At 39.1% G+C, this 15,609-nt stretch overlaps 1 protein-coding gene across 1 annotated transcript in view; it reads right to left on the reverse strand.

Annotated features, from left to right (window-relative positions):
- Lamb4 (laminin subunit beta 4) overlaps positions 1-15,609 on the reverse strand; it is a 98,527-nt gene that overhangs the window by 654 nt on the left and 82,264 nt on the right. Inside the window, exons 28-32 of the mRNA XM_042684798.1 lie at positions 11,711-11,855; positions 10,348-10,555; positions 8,089-8,227; positions 5,367-5,540; positions 4,010-4,163 (exon numbers count right to left, since the gene is read on the reverse strand). Coding sequence (XP_042540732.1) covers positions 4,010-4,163; positions 5,367-5,540; positions 8,089-8,227; positions 10,348-10,555; positions 11,711-11,855 — 820 coding nt within the window. The remainder of the gene's footprint in view (positions 1-4,009; positions 4,164-5,366; positions 5,541-8,088; positions 8,228-10,347; positions 10,556-11,710; positions 11,856-15,609) is intronic.

A 15,609-nucleotide genomic window follows, 5' to 3' on the forward strand; every position in this document is an offset into this window, starting at 1 on the left:
TTTAGTATTTAGATAGAAGTCATTAGAAATGAAAACATCTCCAGTTTTACTATATTATCAAATATTTTTCTTATTAGTTGAATTAATTAATTATTTCTGGTGGTACTGAGGTTTGAACTCAAGGCTTCTCTCTCGCTAGGCAGATGCCATTTGAATAACACCTCCAGTTCTCAAACTTCCTTTCTGAAACATGTGCTTCAGCTTTTTCCAGTTTTTGAGGTAAGAAAAGGTTGATTTTTTTTTTTTTTTTTTTTTTTTGGGTCCGGTCATGGGGCCTGAACTCTGGACCTGGGCGCTGTTCCTCAGCTCTTCAGCTCAAGGCTAGTGCTCTACCACTTGAGCCACAGCGTCACTTCTAGCTTTTTTCTTTTTGCTTATGTGGTGCTGAGGAATGGAACCCAGGGCCTCAGGCATGCAAGGCAAGCGCTCTACCACTGAGCCACCTTCCCAGCCCAAGGTTGATGTTTTTGTTCCCTTCTTTCTGTTTCCTTGCTGACACATACACCCATGAATACTGAGAGCAAACTGCTGCCTTTTGAGCTTCATTCTTATCTATCCATCCCTTTATTGGTCTATGAATTGATCCACCCATCTACCTATGTATCTGGGCATTCATTTATTCATTCCTCATTCAACGAACACTTCAGAAGTCTAGTAAACTTGAATAAAGCGCTCATGTCATAGTGGAATAGGATCTATGGAGAGCTACATATAACAATGAAGTGGTCTTTTGGAGTCAAACTCTTCACCTTAGAAATAAAACTTCTAGAAACACAAGAGCAAATGTCACCCTTCAATGGGCAGACCTGAATGCTGAGTTGGTTTGGAGCTATTGTCAAACAAACATGCATTTATAGAAAAGTGCCAGGCTACTGAAGGAATCTGAAATTGCGTCCTCTGAGCAAATGTGAACTTAAGTTGTGATGTTTTGTATGATGGCATAGCTATTTTGAAGTATTTGAAAGACCAGCTTAGAAAAGCAGAGAGTGAGTATGTTCTCTGTCATCCTGAGAAATAAAAGGAAAAGCAGCAGGTGCAACCTTGAAGGAAAACCTTATCTTAGTGGAAAGAGGAGGTTTTTCACGAGCCACAGCTATTCAAAGGCTAAAGAGCTGCAGTGGAAGGTAGTGAGTGTTCAGGCACTAGAGGCTTTCAAATAGAGGTCATTTGGAGTTGAAAAGGGCATTCAACACTGGAAGGATATTTGGGGAAAAAAAACAGACCCCCTGTTTCTATCAGGTAAGTCAATATGGTCAGCCTGTTATATATCCTTGAACACCAACCTCCTGGATAAGATCAGCTGGCTCTCTTCACCTCTGTTTAATTCACATTTGGCCAATGGAATGTGTTGATAAATGACCAAAGGGCCACTGGGGTTCTGGCAGGTTCTTCAATGCTATGGTTCACAAGGCTCTGGCACCAGCCCTGCTTCCCCTGACCCTTCAGGTCTGGTGATGCTAATGGCATCCAGCCCTTCTACACCATCATTTGTTTTCAGAAATTCTATATTCTCTGTGGTTCCATTCATCAAGTAAGTCTGTCTGCCCACTCCCCATTCCATGCTTACTCAACTCAGGCTGGCTGGCTGTTCAAGTTGTTTTGGCTAGTGAAAATGATAGGGAGTGAATGATCAATTATTATTATTTTGTTCTCATTCTCAGTGGACTCTGAAACACCTGTGCTGTAAATAGTGTCAACAGGGTCCATGGACAGAACTCCCACACCTGGACCACACAGGTTCCTAGCACACCTGGCCAGCTGACCCATCCACTGAAGGATGTAATCCAGGTGGGACCAGAGGAGACCTAGCCAGGCAACCCACAGCAAAACAAGACATGATTGTTTTTAAAGCCATCAAATTTAGGGGTAAATGCTAATGCAGTAAATAGATAGCTATCAGTTACCCAGCACTGGGCACTGGTGGCTCACACTGATAATCTGAACTATGCTGCAGGCCGAGATCTAAGGATCACAGCGGCAGGAAAGTCTGTGAGGCTTTTTCCCCCCCAAAAGCTGAAGTAGAGCTGTGGCTCAAGTAGGGGAGCACTAGTCTTGAGCAAAAAAGCTCTGGGGCTGGGAAGGTGGCTCACTGGTAGAGTGCTTGCCTCACATGCATGAGACCCTGGGTTCGATTCCTCAGCACCACATAAGCAGAAAAAGCCGGAAGTGGTGCTGTGGCTCAAATGATAGCGTGCTAGCCTTGAGCTGAAGAGCTGAGGGACAGTGCTCAGGCCCACAGTTCAGGCCCCATGACAGATTTAAAAAAAAAAAAAAGCTCAGGGACTGAGCCTAAGCCAAGTTCAAGCCCTAGGACTGACACAAATGCGTGTGCGTGCACACACACACACACACATACACACACACACCCCAAAAAGTAAATAGATAATTTTTTTTTCTTTGCCAATCCTGGGGCTGGACTGTAGGCCTGGGCATTGTCTCTGAATTTCTTTTGCTCAAAGTGAGTGCTCTACCACTTGAGCCACAGCACCAATTCTAGCTTATTTTTATTTTGTCGGTCATGAGGCTTGAACTCTGGACCTGGGCACTGTCCCTTAAGCCACAGCACCACTTCCGGTAAACAGATAATTGAGACAACTAAACTTTCAAGTACTTGTCCAGCCTTATGTCAAGTATTCCTTCTGTTTCTGACTGACTTGGAGTTCTGTGTGCGACCCTGGTTTCAGGCTGAGACCACCCTTCACTCTGTTAACTTCAGTGCTACCCAAGTCCTCACTGGGGTCCCAAGGTCCTCACTGGGATCCCATGGACATCTATGTCATCCTAATGAATGCTCTGCCCCTCCTCAAGTAGCAGAGTTGAGTGGCAGCCAAATCAATCTTATTTTTCTACCTGGTTGAGTTTGTAAAATGAAGAGAGAAAATGAAGAATGCACTTGTTTTTAGGTATATCTGATAAGTTCTCTAACGAATTTCTTTTGTAATTAATTTCCTGAACTGTACATTTTGGATAAATGGAAGCAGTTTGGGTTCTGATTTAAGTTAGAAATAGTCTTCTCATTTTTTTTCCTATGGTCAAATAATAGAAAATGATTTTCATGATATTGGCTATGGTTTTCTCCCCCAAATAAAACTAATGTTATAGTTTGGTTTGTATTTTTCCTGAATTTGGCCCATAGTTACACTGCAGTTCATTGTCATACCATGGAGATGATATAAATGGTTGTCAGGACAAAGTTTCATTTTATAATAATTTGTCAGTAAAGAGTCTTGCTTATTTCAATATTTTGAAAGTTACACGTATCTCAATAGAGTATAATCAGTTTTAAATTTGGGGGAGTCAGTAAATATAACCATGAGTAAAGCAATAAACTCATTGGTATTTCTGCCCAGAAAAATTGCTTGCCCAGAAAAATTAAGTGAGTGTGGAAAAGAAGATTTGGACTTAGATTTTGGCTGTGCATAGCACACGTTTACTCTACCCTGTGTGCATCAGCATTTTCATTTTGATCAAAGTCCAAAAAAAGTGATTTTTTTTCCCCTTGGCTTACTGTCTACTAATCCATGTGAGGTGACCCAGTATGCTAGAGTGTAGATCATACTAACCCAAAAGTTACTTGACTGAGAAAGAAAAGCAGCAGCATAGGTAAGGAGAAGGCCTCTCAGCCTCAGTTTCTGATATTTGGACGCAATTGTTTTGGGGAGCTCCCTGTGCTTTGTGGTATGTTTAGCAATATCATGTTCTCAGACACCTCTTCTTGACTTGAGAACACGGAATTGAGGAGACGGCATCTTCACAGTGGCCAAAGAGAATCTTAGTTTGCTCTGATAGACGCAAAGCAGAGGTTCACTCATTCCTAGGCAAATTCACACGTGAAACTTGTTCCTTTACAGTCCCTGAAACACAAATTCCTCTCCTTCTCCTCTCTCAGTGAACTTAATCATGTGGTTTAAATAGTGTTAATGATAAACAGAGAGGAATACAAATGGTCTACTGGGGAGGTGGGGTTGTTACAATGTCACATCAGTGGGGCAGATAAAAGAATAGATACCAGCGATCCTTGTTATCTTGTCCTCTGTTTCTTCAGCTAGTTTCACTGCTGCTTCTTTTAGCTGAATGACTTTCCCCCAAGCTTCCATTGTTAGTCCTCTGGCACTTGTCTCATGCTCAAGAATAGCATACTGATTTTCCAGCTCAACAAATTCCTGTAAGAGAGTCACACTACTATCATCAGAACATACTTAGGAAGCACATGCATATGCAACGATAAACCTACAAACACTATGCACAAAGAAGAACAGAGGAAACCTTAATTCAGCCAATGTGTTTGAGCCTGTCTGAGAGTTCAGAGAGGGCTTTATTTGCATGCTTTTTTTTTTTAATGTTAGAAAAACTCATTTGGTTAAAATGAAATTTGCTACAAAATATTAATCACTATTGCATGATTAGGAAACCATCTATGAAGCACCAATGGTGCCTTAAACTAATGTTAGGGTGGGAGATACAGGAGAAAGGCATGACTTCATTGTACTCGACACATCTCTGGTTCAGTTGGGTCAAAAACCATTGTAAGAACTAAAGTATGAACTAAAGAATGAAAATTTGAAGCCTCAAATCCTTTGGTAGGCAAAAGAAGAAATGTAGTAAGAAGGAAAGCTTAAATGAATGTTAGTAAGAAGCTCTCTCCTGAAATCAGTATTTGAATACCAGTATTTGACATCAAATACATGTGATTGACGACCTAGAAGGAAAGTAGATGAGCAAACATTAGAGACAGGCAGAAGATGGACAGGATATGAGTCCCCAACTCCCAAGCTCTGGACAATTAGACATTAGAAATTAACATCAAGAGAACAGACCAGTTGTAGAAACTAACATTTTTCTTTTTTTCAAGCTACTATATTAATTTAATCAACCAAAGATTTCCTGCTAAGAAAATGAGTTGATAGATTCTTTCAGCAACCTAAATAATAGGCCACTTTCCACATCCATTTAATTAACTCATACAAACATTAGTCACTTGATCTGTCTCTTGGGTGGGTGATTTTTTAAAAATCTACTACTTTCTTTGTATGTTATGCAGCTGAATTAAAGGGCAAATATAATAACCAAAAGCTTAAATTGTAAAAGTATGAAAAAAATTGGGAAAAATGTGGTTTACAGACTATGTGACTAGGAGACTACTAAACATACTAGGATGGAGACATGGAGGAGGAACACTGTGACATGACTGGGGTAGTCTTCGGATGTACAAGGTCTCTGTGCATTTGGATCTTATGAGTATATACCACCGAGCATGGATCAGCTTTAAAAAACGCTCTGAGTAATGGCACAACAATCTGGGCTTCAGGGATTGTTCTTTACAGAAGCATTGTTTGCTCCTAGTGACAGTGAAAGGAAAAAGTGACCTTCTCAGCTCTCCCAGCCTGGTGAAGAGCAGAGTCAGCCTGGGATTTCGCTCTGCCCATTAGGTCTTGGCTCCTTTGCCACTTGGTCTGCAGCAGGGTCAGTTCATCCTCCAGCTCCAGCTGTTGCTTTGTGAAATTCAGCTTGTTCTTTATTTCTTTTGCTTGATTTTCTGCCTGTTGTTGAACAGAAGGGAAAAATCTTTTAATAAAACAACTAAAAATAGGCTATTATTAATTCCTCAAAAGAGAAAAAAGCTGTGTGTGATGTCAGAGAAAATAGGTCATCACCTTTGCTGTTGCATTTGATATATGAAAAAATTATAACAAAAGTATTGACATATGAAAAGGTCTAAAAAAACCTATGACAAATGTGTTCTTAACCTAGCCAATTTTATGAATTCAACACTGTCTATGAGCCAAAGCCCCAGAAACACGTCTCATTTCATCTCTCCTCACACCAAAGGCAGCCACAATTCTGCATCGAATGTTTTTCATTTCATTTATTTATTTATTTATGTTTCTTTTTTTTTTTTTTTTTAAATAAATCCTGGGCTTCAACTCAGGACCTGGCCTGGTCACTGTGTTCAAGCTAGTGCTCTACATTTTGAACCACAGCTCCTCTTCTTTTTGGTAGTCAGTTAGAGAAGTATCCTGGACTTTGCTACTTGGGCTGGTTTTGAATTGTGATCCTCAGATCTCTTCTGATTAGCTAAGATAACAAGTGTGAGCCACAGGTGCCGGGCTCTTAAAGGCTGTAGAGTATAGTCTATGAATAATTCCTAACAAAGTATAGTTTTAAAAATAAAAATAGCCAAATACAGTGTACATTTTTGTAACTTGATTAAAAAAAAAAGTCCTGGGGCTTGAACTCAGGGCCTGAGTACTATCCCTGAGCTCTTTTTTATGCTCAAGGATAGCACTCTACCTCTTGAGCCATAGCTCTAACTCCAGGTTGTTTTTTTTTTGTTGTTGTTGCTGTTGTTTTGGTAATTAATTGGAGATAAGAATCTCAGAGACTTTCTCGCCTGGGCTGGATCAGGGCTTTGTGATCTTGCTCAGCTTTTTCCACTTACATGGCTAGTGTTCTGTCATTTAAGCCATACAGCAAGCTCTGACTTTTGACTGATTAATTGCAGATAAGAGTCTCAAAGATTTTTTTTTTCCACCTGGGCAGGCTTTGAACCTCCATCCTCAGACCTCAGCCTAAGGGTAGCTTGGATTATAGGTAGGAACCATCAGTGCCCAGCCAGAAGAAAATTCTTTATTGGCTCTGTGGCGGGGGGTGGGGGGTGGGGAGTTTTCTTTTGTATTCCCATTTCTGTGAAGGTCAGGAGACTTGTCACCTCCTTATGTGGGCTTTGGTTTCTGTTTGGCATAGCAACCATTGGAGTGGAAGTCTACAGTGCACTAGACAGTGGCAGGTGCCATCTGCTGTTGTCAGATTAGGGCTTGATTACGCTCTGGATTCATGTCTCCCCATCATTTTTGGTCTCTAAGGATATCTTTGGTTTCTTATAAATTCATCTATGTATTTAAAAATTGAAATATTCTAGCTAATATTTTTAGTTCTTTTAACTAAGAGGTTCCTTAGGGTATCAGTCTGCTATATTTTTAGATATAGAAATCTCTTCCCATGCCCTGAGGCATCTGTGGGAGTTTTTCTAGAAAAGGCATCCGTATGCTTTTTTTCTGTAAGGGGATAGATAATAAAGTAACTTACGTACTCCTTGCAACCCCTCAACTCTGTGCTGTTATGGTGCAAAGTAGCCGCAGGCCATATGATTTGGTTGTATTTGCCAACTCCTATTCTACAGTATGTGTCTGGAAAAGAAAACCCTAGGGGCCTTCCTGTTTTGCTACTGTATGTATGTAGCTTCTTCCTAGCAATCATTTTCCTGTTTGTTGATTTCTGCCTTTCATCTCAAGATGCCTGCAGTAGATCTGAAAACAAAATCTGAAGAGCAGAGTCTGAGTAACTCTCAACAATGTAAGGAAGAGGATATGACAGAGGATGCAGCCGAGGAAGAAAAGCCCTCACACCATGAGATCAGGTCCTGTTCCAACCACCAACTTCTGGGCTTACTTCCTGAACCATGGCATGGCTTAAGCCAGGGCCTTCCTCCCATCGGGCTCTGGATAGAACAGTTCTTTTAGGTGAGATAACCTTTTAGTTTAGAATATTTGGCAGAAGTTCATGTTTAGTCACAACAACCTTGGAACAACAATGTCTTCATTTCTGTCGTGTATGAGCATTTCAAGCCACTTCTCTCCATGATATAAGGGCTTAGATCTACAGTTAATTAGCTGTGTGACCTGAAGCTGTCACATGAACCTTCCTGAGCCTCCATGATATAAGGGCTTAGATCTACAGTTAATTAGCTGTGTGACCTGAAGCTGTCACATGAACCTTCCTGAGCCTAAGTTTCCCCCTTCACGAGCTGTCTCATTCTTCAGAATTGGTTAGGACTAAATGAAATGAAGAATGGAAGGCTTCTGCAGAGAATTTTTTAATGTGTCTTCTTAGCATCACAAGTGCAACAAGACCACTCGCATGAATGTAGAACTCATCAATAAAGTGCAGAAGCCCACTAACATCTTAATTTATCCTCATAATTGTCCCATCAGACAGGTAAGGCAAGTGTGACACTGGCATCCTTAAAAACCACTCTGCTGTTCCCACCATCAAACCGATTTCAGGTTAGTATAAAAGGAAGATAAATACCTGCAGTACATTCTTTTTTATTTTTGTTATCTCAACAGTCAACTGTGTGATAGAAGTGTTAGTTTGTCTTTGGGTGATTTGAGCTTGTTGCATCTTGTTCAATGTTTTGTCAAGGTTTAATAGACCATCTGCTGCTTTCCTAAGGTAAGATATTAACATATCAGATTAGATAAATATACAATTATTTATTTACTTCACCTTGAAAGTTCACTCCACTCAGCCAGAAACTGTAGTGAATTATTTATAAAGTCAATTTAAATTCCTCTTAAGCAAAGTACTGAAGGCTTCATTTTGAGAAATAGGTATAATTTAAATGCCAATAACAACACATGTGCATATCCACTAGATACAGATTCTTACCAAATATAGGTTCCTTTGCCCATAAAAACTATTCAACTGCAGCTTTCTAATTTCTGAACCACACATGGCACTCTCAAAATACTTATCAGAGTGGGGGTGGGGATTGAGAGGCCCCACTGAGAGCAAGAGAGGAATTGTGTTTCAGGCTATGTTTATTCAGGGGGGTTTTAAGCTTTGCTGACATTCCAGCCACTCAGGGGCCCAGTCAGAGGTTAAAATCACAAGCATTCCAAGTGATAAAGCACTGTACAGAAGAGAACTCACCTCAAGTCAGCATTCACTGGATGCTTACAGCTGTGGGCTCAAAACCACTTTGAATAGAGCATACCAAGTGAATAGAACATCAGACAGACTTTGGAGAAGCGTTAGTAGATGTGCTCCTGCCCACAACAAAAATAAGCTGGGCTATAAAACATCCCTGCCACACCCAGCCCATCCTTTACTCCCACAGACACTCCTCTTCCTCTGAACTTCAGGAATCCTCCTTCCTCCCAGTACAAACCTTTTGGTACATTCCCTAAGAACTAGCACTCGTTTCTTCTACTTTACCTACTCTCTCTTTTTCTTTCTCTCTCTCTCTATATATCCTATATGTATGTGGAAAATACATAACAGTATATATTACAATATTATGTATATTATATATTATACACAGATAAGCTGTATTATGTGTATCTAACATATAAACTATATTCTTTTTTCTTTAGATTTTCAGTGTACGGCTCATTATAGCAAATTCAGAAAGTACCAGATATGTAAAGAAGGGAAAAATTTACCAAAATCCTCCCACTATTTTTTGTTGTTGTTGGTTGTGGGGCTTGAACTCTGGGCTTGGGCGCTGTCCCTATGCAATTCAGCTCAAGGCAAGTGCTCTACCACTTGAGGCACAGCACCACTTCCAGTTTTCTGGTAGTTCATTGGAGATAAGAGTTTTACGGACTTTCCTGCCCGTGTTGGCTTTGAACTGCCATCCTCAGATCTCGGCCTCCTGAGTTGCTAGGAATACAGGCGTGAGCCTTCAGCACTCAGCTATTTTTTAAGTTACTCACACATCCCAGCATTTAATTCTATAGTCTTTTTTTTTTTTTCTTTTCATGGACTGAGCTTCTCCCAGATACATCAGGTACCAACTTTTAAAAGCATCACCATTGCACGCTCTGTATTTTTAATGCTTTTTAATTATACTATAGCTATAATATCTAACTGGTTTGAAATACTGGAAAGGGGTCAGACTTTCAGAGGCATCTGGCCCACATCATTTGTTCCAGTGGATGATGAGGATTGCCTCAGGTCTAGCTCAGGCCTCAGCTCTGGGGAGCATTCCAATGATGCTATGACCCTCACCCACAGCCTCCACTCACCATAAAGATTGCTTTGCCTTCTTGCTTGGCTAAGTGAACAGGGGAAAAGGAGTTAAGAGTTCATTAACTCTTGCATCATATGTATATCCGACTCCTGTATTATTTTGGGGGTAACAGAGCCTAGTTCTTCTCTTCCCAACTATTATAGTTTTTTGTTTTGTTTTGTTTTTACTGTAGCCTTTTGTAAATTTAGATTTTCAAAAGACAATAAGCATAGAAGGGGAAATGACACCATATTCCAACCACAGGTTAAAGTGTTGGGATATAATTCACACATGGCATTTGCTGGCATGCATTAATGTAGGCCTTAGACCGCAGGGAAGGCTCTGAGGAGAACAGAAAGCAAGCATCCCTACACACTGTCTCCCAACTGTCACTTTTCTTAAAAAAAAAAAAGCTTAGCCTTCAGTTTTGACACTGAATTACTAGAGGGTAATTTCATTTGCACATTATAGCTCCCAGGGCCAAGAATTTTTTCAGGTGGATCTTTAACAGATGGCTCATTATAGCAAGATGAGAATATTAATACTATACTTACTCAGCTGCTTTGGCCTTCACCAAAAGTTTTTGGGCTCCATCTGCTGCTTTATTTAGCCTGTTCACATCTATCCTGTAGTCCTCACAGAGTTGTACAAATGTCTGTATTTCGTCAAGTTCATGGGTTAGATTTTGTGAGGTTATTGGAAGGTGGATGTTAAGTACACGATTTGCAACTTTTTCTATATCTTCTGGAGGCACATTTTCCTCTTAAATAAGAAGTCAGGTTTTAGGTCATCATACTCCCTTAGCAATCACTGCATCATGTACATGTAACCATAGTGAATTCCAGATCAAAGTCACTTGCATTTAACAGTGCATTTCTAGGACACAATGAGTAGGTTGTATATATCCCTTACTTAGATCTTTAGTTCTTTGTTTTGTTTTTTTTTTTAGTCCGGTCGTGGGGCCTGAACTCTGGGCCTGGGCACTGTCCCTCAGCTCTTCAGCTCAAGGTTAGCGCTCTGCCACTTGAGCCACAGCGCCACTTCCGGCTTTTTTCTTATGTGGTGCTGAGGAATCAAACACAGGGCCTCAGGCATACAAGGCAAGCGCTCTACCACTGAGCCACCTTCCCAGCCCTTAGATCCTTAGTTCTGTGGACCTTTAATTTTAATAATATCTGGATACAGATTCTTTTTTCAAGTTGTCAGGTTAATTAAATTGAACCTCTTATTAGAAATTTGCTCATTAACAATGAGAGCACAGCCACTATAACCAGTGAATTATTTAGGACGCAGGTTATACATGCCCACTCTGTCATGAACACTTGCTACTATCTTCATGTAACTAGATAGGCAATTTGCTTTTAATTTTTGCCTGAATTAATTTGCATCTGCAGTAACTGCCTAAAAGTTTAGTCAACCAGTTTAGTCAAGCCCAATCCCTCTTGCTAACTCATTGCTAACGTGCTTTTGTCCAGTATACTGAGTCTATTCCCCTTTCTTGTTATTGAGTATTATTCAAAGGTTGTATCTACATACTTTCTTTTTACCTTGGATATCTGCATTAGAATGTATAATTGGATATCTGCATTAGAATGCATTAATACAATCTCTTGAAACATTAAAGCAGAGAAGTGGTTGGTCACAGAGATTTCTTGAAAATATGAAATAGATTAATGAAGTGATTGCTGAGAAAACATTGGAAACTCCAATTATTAATTGATTAAACTTAATCTTACCCAGAAAGTCTTAATTTCCTTTTGGTGCATAATGTCTTGAGATTAAAACCAAAGGTTACATCAATTTTTTTTTCTGGTTTAGCCATGTCATTTTAAACTAATATAATGTGGGACTGGTTATGATGTTTGGGGTACATTTTTACAAAGAAAGAGATTAAAAAAACTTTATGTTAAAAATTACCTAACAAAATCTTTTTCGCTTTTTTGATTAAGAAGTTCAGTTTTTTTTCCTCAGATTCCCTTTGGTTTTTCATATTTTCTAGTTTCATACTCAGCCGTATGGCATTGTTTCCAGAGACTTCTGCCAGTTCACTTATGTTTTTAATCTGGAATAAGAAAAAATAAACAATGAAAAAAATATGTAAAAATCAGACATGTTCTATAAATATTTAATTGTTTGGCTGGTTCAAGTAAAACTGTTGCTAAAAAAAAAAAACACAAGCAGAAGTCTAAGTAATTAAACCATAGGTTCATTCCAAAGGATTCTTTTTAAAAGATGATTATCATGTGCTCATTATCAAAGTTTCTTTTTTTATTAATTTTTTATTGTGAAAATACCATACAGAGGGGTTACAGTTACATGAGCAAGGTAATGAGTACATTTCTTATCAAGCATTGTTGCCTCCTCCTTTGTTTCCCCTTACCATTCCTGCCCTCCCATCTCCCCCCTCAAAGTTTCTTAATAAAGAAGAATTTTCATTTTGTAACATTGTTAGTAATCAAAATTACTATTTGAAAACAATATTAGCCTAGTGTTGGTGAAGTTTCTTAATAGATATAAAAAGATAAATTGTTTTAAGACTAGCATTCTCTAACATTAATAACTTGTCCCAAATTACTTAGGACCACTTACTCTAGTGACTGTTATGCTTAACAGGTTGAAAATAGCTTTTTTTATATATGTTCAAATAGGTACTCTTGGAATCATTCCTCAAATATAAGAAATGTACTTTCTTTGAAAGCTAACAAGAAAGTGTTTACTTATAATAAAGGGGCTTGAGCTGAGTGGGCTACAAATCCAAACACAAGCTCTGGGTGAAGGAATGAGGAACCCATACACCAGCAGCTAGAAGTGCAAAGGTCACGGACTTTTTTGGATTCCAGCAAATTAGAGAGAAGGAGAAAGCAATAGGACAATATCACCAACCAGCTGAGCTTTATTGAATGAATTAATTGTGACAGAAGAGGGCCAATTAGAATCAAACATAATGTAGAAGGGAAGCATCTTTTATTTCCACACAGAAGGAGCCTGCTTAATTTGAGCCAGAGATTGGGAAGAAGGATTTAATGTATAGTCATCAACAAATGAAATACACAGAATATAAAAAGGATTCATATGATTAAAAATGTATACTTTAATTTTTTTGGAGACTTTATCCTCAAGTCTTTAGAACTTTCTTTGACATGGACAGCAGTTAAATAAGGCTGGATAGCTATAAAATGAGAATTCAGGAAAAATGAGAATTCATTCCATATAGAAAAGCTTCAAGTAGGCCTGATGAAATCTCAGAGTAGATTAGTTGAGGCCATATTCAGAAAGACGAATCATTAAGTCACCTCACTCTGAAAACATCTATCTGCAGTCCATCTTCTGACACAATTGGTTCCTGAGAATTATCTCTCAGTCTCTTCTGGCACTCTTCCCCTTTCTAATCAAGAAGAAAATACCACAGTAATTTATGGCAGTCCCACCTGCTCTCATCTTTTTCTAGCTTTCCACTTACTTGCTGATTAAACCACATTCTGTTAATATAGACTTGAGGGGGTTATCTTTTAAGACAAATAGCTTAAAGCTATTGTTAGCTTAATCATAAATCCACCCACAACCAAGGTTCATTGCAATGGAATGAGAGGTCTGATTTGGGGGCAGGGGAGAGAGGAATGGAGTAGTTTAAAGTTACGTGAAACAAGGATTCTCCTAACCACTGAGTTGTAAGACCAAGATTTGTGTTGTTAATATCACTGCTGTATTGTCTGGTACATAGTAGTTACTCAAAGCCTACTTGTAAAAGCAATGCGGAATCATATGTAAGTGAAAAATTAGTTAGCAATACAGAATTGGGACCAGGCAAGTAGAAAACTCACATCATTTAGTAGATTAAGGAGATTTTCCATCTTAGCTCATCAGAACTAAGCCTCTGTAGTAATTTAGCTCTACAACTTGCCCTCTATAGTAACTGAACAAGAATTAGGGAGAATGAGGCCGGGGTGAGGTGGGGGGGGGGGGGGCAGCGGGGGAGGGAGTGTCAGTGAATTTTTATCTTGCCTGTGACTCTCACCCTGTTCCCAAGCTTAGCTTTCTTTCTTTCTTTTTTCTTTTTGCCAGTCATGGGCCTTGAACTCTGGGCCTGGGCGCTGTCCCTCAGCTCTTCAGCTCAAGGCTAGCACTCCACCACTTGAGCCACAGCACCACTTCTGGCTTTTTTCTGCTTATGTGGTGCTGAGGAATCGAACCCAGGGCCTCATGCATGCAAGGCAAGCACTCTACCATTGAGCCACCTTCCTAGCCCCTCAAGCTTAGCTTTCTGTTGATACTAAGGCCTTGTACACATTTTCTTTTTATTTGGAGTTGGCTTCTGCTGTTTACAAATAACTGCAAGGAGTTGGTGGTTCATGCCTGTAATCCTACTTAGGAGGCTGAGATCTGAGGATTGTGGTTTGAAGCCAGCTCTGGCAACAAAGTCTATGAGATTTAAAAAAATTATGTTAATATGTTTTCTACTGTAAAAATACTGTACAGAGGGAAGTCTATAAGATGCTTATCTCCAATTAACCAATCTCCAATCTCTAAAAAGTTGGAACTTGTAAAGCACTGTCTTTGAGCTAAAAATTGAAGGGAGAGCACTAAGGCTCTGATTTCAAGCCTCAATACTAGAACAAAACCAAAAAGAATGCAGATTGATATAATATTTGGATTATATTAATAAAAGTTCAGCCCTTTTTCTTCCTCATCAAAGGCTCTGTATGTATTATAAAAAAAAGAAGAATGCCATCATCATATTTTCAAAACCAAAGGATATAGTACATCTTGAAAAAGCCTAAAGACAGGATGGTAGTACTAGAGTACCTGCCTAGCATCTGTGAGACCCTAGGTTCAATCCTCAGAACTGTGACTTGAACAAAAGGAAACAAAAAACTAAACATGCTGGGTAATTAAAAATGATACTCATAAATGTTGCCAGAAAAGAAAATGAAATAATTTCAAAATGTTACATGTTCAAGCATTTTCTAACATTAAATTCTGGTATTAAAATTTGTATTTTAGTAGGAATTATATCCTTGAATTTATGAAAAATGATTCTTTGCTTTGAGAGATCTATAGCTTTCAAAGCTTCCATGCTGAAGTGTCTTTTTTTTTTTTTTTTTTTTGATTTTGTTTTTTGTCAGTCCTGGGGCTTGAACTCAGGGCCTGGGCACTGTCCCTGAACTTCTGCTAGGCTAGCATACTACCTTGTGAGCCATAGCACCACTTCTGGCTTTTTCCGCTTATGTGGTACTGAGGAATTGAACCCAGGGCTTCATGCTTGCTAAGCAAGCACTCTACCACTAAGACACATTTCCAGTCCTCATGCTGAGTTTTGACATTCCTGTGTAATATTTGCTATAGAAAAACATGTCCACAGAAAGCCTATGACCAACAATAATACACTTTGAGTTTTTTCCATCTATTTAAAAGTGTATATTTACAGTTCTGTACAGTTTATTTGAATAGTGACTTCCTTTTATTCTTTCTTTGTGTGTGTTTATATTTTTCAAGTAATGGTACAAAGGGGTTACAATTCAATAAGTCAGTTTATGAATATAATGCATCTTGATCAAAATCACCGTTCTCTCTCATACATGTGTACATTTAATCTTTTCCCTCACACATCTATATATTTAATATTTTTGTTGTTGTTACCCATGGTAGGGCTTGAACTCAGGGATTGGGAATTGTCCCTTAACTTTTTTGCTCAAGACTGGTGCCCTACTGTTTGAGCCACAGTTCTAACTTTTTGTTGGTTAACTAGAGATAAGAATTTCATAGACTTTTGTGCTTAGGATAGCTGTGAACTGCGATCCTCTGATTCTCAGCTTCAT

The sequence above is a fragment of the Dipodomys spectabilis genome, unplaced genomic scaffold (assembly GCF_019054845.1).
Source record: "Dipodomys spectabilis isolate Male_0828 unplaced genomic scaffold, ASM1905484v1 ptg000089l, whole genome shotgun sequence".
Lineage (NCBI taxonomy): Eukaryota > Metazoa > Chordata > Mammalia > Rodentia > Heteromyidae > Dipodomys > Dipodomys spectabilis.